This window comes from Phacochoerus africanus, chromosome 3 (assembly GCF_016906955.1).
Source record: "Phacochoerus africanus isolate WHEZ1 chromosome 3, ROS_Pafr_v1, whole genome shotgun sequence".
Taxonomy (NCBI): domain Eukaryota; kingdom Metazoa; phylum Chordata; class Mammalia; order Artiodactyla; family Suidae; genus Phacochoerus; species Phacochoerus africanus.
Window position 1 is genome coordinate 14,956,090 of NC_062546.1, and position 8,237 is coordinate 14,964,326.

The window sequence follows — 8,237 nt, forward strand, 5'->3', positions numbered from 1 at the left end:
CCACCCCCCCGCAACCCCCGCGCCGGCGGTCCGCGCTCTGCGCCAGGACGCCGGGGTCCCTTTTCGGGGAAAGGAGTCATCCCGCCCGTCGAGCTCCACGTCAGCCCATTCTCGCTCTTCCAACCTCTTCCCATCGCCTCCCCTGCTTAGCTAACCCTGTCTGCCTCCAGGTGGTGGGCAACGGCAGCCCCTAGCCCTGTCCCCCCAGCGCGGCGCGCATTCCAGCACCTCGGACAGCGCCTGGCGCATTCCAATGGAGCTGGGCTCCAGGCCGCCCTGAGCGCCCACCGCCACCGTCAATCCCGGCCTCTTCTCTGAAGGAGGCGGCCCCCGCTCTGTCTCTAACCCCGGAGCTGCCTCCTCTCCTCGTCTCCCCGGGACAGCTGCTTACCAGGGTTGGCTCCCCCATCGCCGTCCTCGCAGTCCGTCAGGTTGTTTAGCATGGTGGCGGCGCGGCGCCGGGCCCGGGGATGGCTGCGCCGCCTCGCCCGCGCCCCTCTGCCCGCCTGCGCCGCTCTCTCGCTCGCTCTAGCTCTCTCTCGCTCTCCGCTCCACGGAGGAAGAAGCTGCAGTGCCCGCCCGCCCGGCGCACACACACTCGCACACGGACACACGCTCACACCCGCGCGCGCCCCCTCTCAGCGGCGGCGCTGCTCACCTCATCCCGTATGCAGGAGGCGTGAGCCACTGGCGGGGTTGCGGGGGGGGGAAGCGCGGGAGGGAGGAAGAAGAGGGGACGACGCGGGGCGGGCAGAGCGCGCCTGGAGGCCCCTTGCACGCAAACCGGGGGCTTGCATGGGTGGGATGGTGAGGGTGCTGCGGGGGACGGGGGCCTCGCCTCCTTGAGCAGACGCAGCTCCGCCCGCCCCCCCCACCCCACTCTCCGGCGCAGGCGGGGCCGGCACGTGGGCAGGTGCCATCCCGCGCCCTAAAAATAACGGCAGGGAACTAGGTCGCGGCCGCGGGGAGGCGGCCCCGCAGCGGCTGCCTGGCCGGGGGTCTGGGGTGACCCCTAGAGGGAAGATGAGAGGAACTGAGGCGGCAGGGGTAGGGCGCCATGGAATATGGGTCCCTGGAGAGCCTGTCTGCAAAGCTGGAGAGGCCAGCCCTGAAGAACCGTGGAGAACCAGACCCTCTCTCATAATCGCCGTTCAGAAGGTTGGAGCTAGGGATGTGTGGAGGCCAGAAGCTTTAACTGAAGCGCTGTGCTGCCCCCAGGGGGTTCAGGGTCACTGGGCTGAACTGTCTGGCTCATCCCGTCTTAAAATGGGAGGCATGAATCTGAGGAGTTGCAGTCAACCCTTTCCTTTCATTGTGCTTAGACTGTTAAAAGTCTTAGCATCTCACCCCTGAGCCAAATCACTGGAGGCCAAAGGCAAGGACCCTATGACTGTAGAATGACCCTGGAAAGAAGAGGTGGTGAGGAAGAGAGAAGGCAGCAGTGAGGTTCCAGGGAATGCTGACGCCCCGCGGGGGATGGTGCAGCCTCAAGGGAGGGCAGGCCAGTGGGAGGCTGGCCAGGAGCAGGGTGGGGGAGGGGGGAATGAGGCCGCCTGTCGGTTTGGGACCAGATTTTCTCCTGGGGCGGGAGTGTCTAATCCTCTAATCCAGGATTGCTGAGGATTCCAGAGCTGACATGCTCTCTGTGTCGCCCCCACCACCACCACCACCCAACACCGGTCCCCTAGAAGCTTGATTGTTCCAGGACTCCTCAGCACCTCTAGAATCCAGGCTTGGGCCAGTGGTAGAGAGATCTCAGAAAGTGGCATCAGAGGTTTGGACCCTTTGAGTCCCTGGAAGATCTTAACCTCCAAGGGGGGGGGGCGGGGGCGCAGATTAAGGGGGAATGATTTTCAGACTCACCCTAGCTCCCAGCTCTAGCCCGCTAAGTTCCAGGAGAGTTCCAGGGCTGGAGAGGGTCATGCCATTCATCTTAGCTAGTGTGCAGCTTTCATTTTACAGGTAAGAATGGCTAAGGCCCAAAGAGGACACAGCCTATGCACACAGTGCCAGTGAATGGCAGGACTTGGTCTAGAATCATTTCCTTTATTCCAGTTTAGGATTCTTTTGCTAAACTGGAATAAACTATAACCTCTTTTTAAATGGACCCTGTCTCCAATAAATGGGGCAGAGATGCAGTCGTATCCAAACTGCTCAGCAGCCTCTGATCCTTGGCTACTAAGAACAGAACAAGGATGGGGTGGGAGATGACCTTTCTCCTGTTCCTTGTGCCCAGGCTTGAGAAGTGCAGGACTGGGATGGCCCCTCAGCTTGCATTTGGAGGTGGGCCCAGAAGACCTTCAAGGGTCCTTACAAAAAAAAAAAAAAAAAAAAGAGCCCCTCCTAGGACTTAAATTTTCAGGACCATAGACAGGGCCTGCTGCTCAGATTCAGACTGGGTCAACCAGGGAGTCTTCAGCAGCTGACCGAAAGGGGCTTCTGAAGGATCCACCGGTAAAATACCCCTGCATGCTGGCTTTTGTGGACGCTGGAAAGACTCTTTAGAGTGGAGAGCTATTCAGACAAGGTGTGGGAATTGGTCTTCTTAGCTTTCCCAGAGAGAAAACCATTTAAAAAAAAAAATGTGTGTGATGAGTTTGGGTTGGTGACACGGGTTAAAAGGGTTGCAGGTGAGTAGGCCAGTGTTCAAGAATTTTCTAAGCACTCCACTCCACACACTACCAGCAGCAGCAGCAACATTATGTTTCCTGCCACTCTATAGAGCCAGGTAACATAGTAAAACGTATAGAGTGTTTGAGAAGTGCTGTGAAATAAATGCAGAGCTTTTTCAGCAACCCCAGGCCTGGGATGATTGCCTAGAGGTATTTCCCTCCATTGGTGGTCCAGAGCCCTGGCCACTCTGGGACTAAGCCCACCCAAAAGAAACACCTAGATCCTAAGGGAATACAGGTGAAGGCAGGAGTGATCCCTCAGCAGACCTCCTCTCTCCCAAGGCACCTGGGATTCAGGAGAAAGTGGTGCTGTCCCATCCTCTGCCCCCAGACTCTGTGTATTCCTGGGCAAAACTGAGCTCCTCTCGGGGCCTCAGTGTCTCTATCTGTAAAAGGGAAGCGTTAGACTGCATAGTCCATGGGCCTGCTTCCCACGCTGAAGTCTCTCAGTCTTCTCCCCATTTATCTCAGACTATAGCCAGGGATCTCTGTCTGAGAAGCTAGGACCAGGCGAGGAGACAGCCCCAAGGGGAGACCTCAGCCTTTGACTCACAGCCCCCACCTCTCAAGCATACTGATCCCCATTCTGGCCTTGGGCCAACCCTCTGCAGTGAGGCACTCAGAAAACACATTGCAGGCACCTCCTGCCCTGCCAGCCTGGCCTTGGCCAGTAAGGTGACTCCTAGCTCTGAGCCCCAGGAACATGGCTGCCATCTTAGCACCCCATCCCCACCCAGAGCCCTAGAAGGATCTAGGGCCGGGGGAATCCTCTCATTAAAGCATCATGAGATGCAGAGCTGGGAGGGTCTTATTTCCAAACTCTGAGTCTCTAAATTTCAGCTCCCCTCCCACCTTATGCTTCTTGGAGAGAGAAAAAGGTCAGGGAAGCTGCCTCTTAAGTATCAGGATTTGGGAACTAGATGGATCTTAATAAGTTATCTTTTACCACTCATTTATGGGGAAATTGGAGTCTAGAAATGGAAAGATACACATTTTCTTCATACGGTGAACTTGTGGTGACCGGGGACTAGAGTCTAACTCCCTGACCTCCAGCCCAGGGCCCCAGCCACTGAATCAGGACAAGGAGCTGTTTGGAAGAAAGTGCAGCCACCTGACTGGGTCCTCTTTCCATGAAAGACAGGCATAGTGTTCCTCCTATGGCTCAATCCCTATCCATCCTTGTCTCTGTATCATTACCCCCATGGCCTAACTGCCCCCCCCCCTCCAGCTCTGGTCTCTGAGACCAAGGCCCTGAAGTCCCTTCTTGACTCTTTCCTCCCCAACCCCCAGGCCCTGTCCTCCAGACCCAAAACCGCTGCAGTGAATTGATGAGTCCAGCACACAGCACACCCCCCACACACAGGGCTCAACACAGAGCTTGTCAACCACCATCGTCTCCGTGGTAACTGGGGGCTTAATTAACAGGCTGCAGCCCTATCACCATGGCACTGGCACCCCAACAGCCCCCCATTCCTCTATAGATTCAGCCCATCTTCCTTCTTTCTCAATCTGGACCCCCTTCTTACTGTAACCACCCCCATCCCCACCCCACCTGGAGAGCTGATGCCCACAGATCGCTCTGGTTCATTGAGAAAAAGGGAGGGGAGATGAGGAGGATGAGAGGGAGAAGGAGAGGGAGCAGCCAGTCACCATGGCAACTACAGCCCCGTTCATAACCAGTTTGTTGCCATGGAGATTCCCAGGGCTCACCTTGGGCTGAGGTTCTGGGCAGTGAGGTTCTGAGTCCTGGCGTGACGAGTGGGCGACTGGAGAACTCTTTGGATAGGCTGGAGATCTCCAGATCAGATATTTATACCAATAATTCAGGGTCCATCTTCCCAATTTACAGACACAGAGACTGAAACATGAGGCTTGGGTATGGGGGAGGTAGGGGACATCCCCCTTCTAGATCATCAAAGAAACTGAGCATTTTTATGTCTAGAAAGACCCTCTGGTAGCTTCCTGTTGAATTTCTTTATACTATAGACGGGGAAATTGAGGCCCAGAGAGGGAAAGCAGTGTGCCTACCACAGAGCCGGAGTTAGAGTGTGGATAGGCTGCATCGTGGTCTTGCTCCAACCCTTAGCGTAAGCTGGCTCCCTCTCACTCATGGGGACACATACCAACTCCTCTTAGTCTTAACCAGGCCCAGCACTCTTCCCAGTGCCCTGTCTTCCTCCATGAGAAACTGAGGCAGAGCAGGGAGTGGTACAGAGGGATGGGGGAGTAGCTCAGAGTTGTAACAGTGGGTGCCAGGCCCGCCTCTGTCCAGCCAAGTCACCATCGATTTCCCCGTGGTACAGATGAGGCAGTTGAGGCATGTGGACTGCAGCCAGGGTTAGTGGCAGATTTAAAGATAAGCTTCTGATTTGCTGCTTTTCCTCTCCCCTGTAAGTTGTATTCCCACCTAGAGCTGATCTCTGGCAGTGGGAAGCACCACCACGGGCAAATTCCACTCCCTGGGTCTAGGATGAAAGACAACACTCTTGACATACAAAACCTCCCCCCAACCCTTCCCCTACCTTCCACATCCTTCCACCTCTCCCCAAGGGCCTGAGTGAGGACAAGAGGTGGGAGAGCATCCCCCTGGGCCAGAACACCGGTACAAGAACGGCTGTGGGAAAGACACCACCAGACCTTGTGTCCCCCTAGAGAGCCCTCGTCCATGTCCCATTTAGTGATCTACCAAAGAGGGGGTGCTAGAGGCTGTCTCAGGGCCTAAGAGGTTAAAAATCCCAAATTACCCTCAAGGGAGAACTTAAATTCATGGCACACAGGTACCCACCCCACAGACAGACACTGAAATATACACATCAACATGCCAATCAGCACACTGGCATACAGTGACACATAAGCACTGACTCACTGGCTGGCCCACAGGTCAACAGAGCTAGCGTGGGATGCTCCTCCTTCAAGACACTCAAAGACACACATACACACACACACACACCGCCTCTGCCAGAAGCCCACAGCAGATTCACATCCAACTTGTACACACACCTGCACACCCGACAGTGGGAGCTGGATTGTACTTCACTCTGCAGGAGCTTGGATATGGGAATGGGAAGACCTTGAGATGAGAGAGAGCCATCTTATTCCCAGGCCAGGGGATGGGTAATGGCAGGAGAGGAGGCAGGGGTGGGGGAAGTAGGACCCCACAGCCAGGAGATGGGAACCTACCCCTCTGACCTAATGATCAGTAAGCACCTAGTAAGTGCTAGGCTGTGGGCCTGGAACTCAGAAAACAAAGATAAAAAGATATGGCCCTTGCCCTTGAGATGTAGGAGACACACAAGTAAATAACTTCCATCCACTGGGACATGTGCTGTAATGGTGCAGTGGGCAGGCAGAAGAGGGATGTCTGCCTCTGCCTGGGAGCAAGAGAAAGCGAAAAAGGTTTTTTTCAGAAGAGGTTAAATGAGCTATAACACACAGCATGAGGACTTTCTCCGATGGATGGAGGTGGGCGGAAGAATGTGGACAGGTACATGAGAAGCAGATGACGGGAGAGTTTGAGTGACAGACTAAAGGGTTTGGCAGTTTATCTTACAAGTGATGAGGGCTGGGGGTGGCTTGCAAACAGGATTGGAGGCAGGCAGACCAGTGAGGAGGCTGTGGTCACAGCTGCGTGAGAGATGATGGAAGTTTGGACCAGGGTGATGGTGACAGGAGGAGAGATGTGGGCAGATTCAGGATAAGGTTTGAAGGTGGAGTGGCTGAGACATGAGGAACAATCAGATCTGGTGGTAGGAGGAAAGAAGGGGTTGAGGATGGCTCCTAGAGTTCTGACTTTTAAATCTGTAAGGCTGTAAGGCCATTCCTGAAAGTGATTAAAGGGCAGATAGATTATGGGAAAGATGAAGAAAGAAAAGAGCCCTAAAATTCCTAGTGACCACGTCCAGGAGGTGGCTGGTTCACGGGACTGGAGCCTTCCAGAAATCTAGGCCTCAGTTCAGTCATCTGCCCAAAGAGGAGGTTTGCCAAAGTTTGAAACCCCTAAAGGGTTTTTGGTGCTCAGTTTTGCTGGAATCGGGGTGAGCTCACCTGCGGCTCAGCAGCGACCCCTGGAGGCCTGGGGAGGCTCTTCCTCCTCCCCGCTCTGGGGCCATTTGGAGCCGATTCTCCACGTTCCTTCCAGACCTGAGGGGCCCAGAGTCAGGGAGGGGAACCCCTGACAGGTGGCCCCTGCGGAGAAAACTGTGTGTGCATCCAGGATGCTAATTCTTCACCGAAGGCTAGAAGGATCCTTTCCCTCCTCTCTCTTCTGTACCATGTATGTAATTTCCATGTCGTGACCACTGCCCTGGGCCCTCCAGGAAGACGCCCCTAATCCATTACTCTAGTGCTGGCACCACCCACTGCTTGTGGAGCAGGAGTAGAGGGCGCTGAGTCCCAAAAGGTCGGGACTGGAGTCGCCAAAGGAGCCTCCCAGGATCTAGCTGTCTGGGGTCCAAACTTCTCTTTTCTCCCGTCTCCTTCCCGGGATTCCCCAGGCGCTGGCAGCAACGCCTCCCGAGTGGCTGAGGACTGAAGGATCCGCCAGGCACCAATGACCCGGCGACCCAGCGGAACTCATTTTTCCTGCTGCCCGCCACTCTACCCCTATACTGCTGGCCCAACCCCTTCTTCTGTGGTCCCGCCCTTTTCTACCCCCAAACCCAAGCTGGTCCTGCCTCGTCCCATTGGCTCTGGACCCACCCTTTAATCACACGGTCCTCCCTTTTCCTGGTTCCACCTTCTCCCTCTCTGGTCCCGCCTCCTATCCGATGTGACCCCGCCCCTTTACTGCCCTCCGGCCCAGCCCCCTAGGTCTTAGCCCCTACATCACAAGATCCTCCCCTTCAACTCTAGCCCCACCCTCTTCTCTGTGTCCCCGCCCACCTCTATTCTGGCCCCTCCCTTCATCATTTCCCCTCCACCAGCCTTACCCCACTTTCCTAGGTCCCAACTCGCTCTCCTTTCTCCGGCCCTCGGCTGGGACCCTACCCCACCCCGCCATGGCCCCGCCCCTCCCTACAAGACCTGCCCACCAAGGGGGGCCCCCCCCACTCCCCTCCATAGCCCCGCCCCCATATCGGTAGGCCCCGCCCCCTGCGGCCTCTACCTTTGGCGTCTTCCCCAGAGAGGTGGCGGAGACCGGCTGCTGGATGCCGTTGGGACTCCGGGTCAGAGGTCCCGGCAGGGCCCGCGGGTGGCAGCGAAGTGACAGTGAACCTGCGGCTCATGGTGCGAAAAGGGGCCGGGCGGCCGCGGAACGGGCCCAGATTGCACAAGTGGCCGCAGCCCGGCTCCAGGAGGCTGAAAGAGCGGATTCCCCCTCCACGCCGGCCGCCCCCCGCCGGCCGCGGCGCCGCGCAGGGTCCTAGTGCCCGCAGTGCTGAGGCTCTGTATCTCATCACTTAGCTCTGAGGCCCTGGGCTCTCAATTCCACTGGAACCCCTTGAGGATCCCCCTCGCTGCTGAGAGCTTTCCCTGTACCAGGGACCCCAGCATGTGGCTCCTGGAACCGGCTCTCCTCTGCTGGGGTCTCCTAAACATCTGGGTTTCATTCACACTCATTCATTC

At 56.6% G+C, this 8,237-nt stretch overlaps 1 protein-coding gene across 2 annotated transcripts in view; it reads right to left on the bottom strand.

Moving 5' to 3' along the window:
* SLC12A5 (solute carrier family 12 member 5) overlaps window positions 1-7,953 on the bottom strand; it is a 38,706-nt gene extending 30,753 nt beyond the window's left edge. The window contains exon 1 of one of the 2 annotated variants that reach the window (XM_047770976.1): window positions 7,777-7,953. In XM_047770976.1, the coding sequence (XP_047626932.1) occupies window positions 7,777-7,897 (121 nt within the window). In that variant the 5' untranslated portion in view covers window positions 7,898-7,953. Of the gene's footprint in view, window positions 1-391; window positions 502-7,776 lie in introns of those variants that run through there. The other variant, XM_047770973.1, reaches the window with a different exon arrangement.
* Window positions 7,954-8,237: the final 284 nt, after the last annotated feature.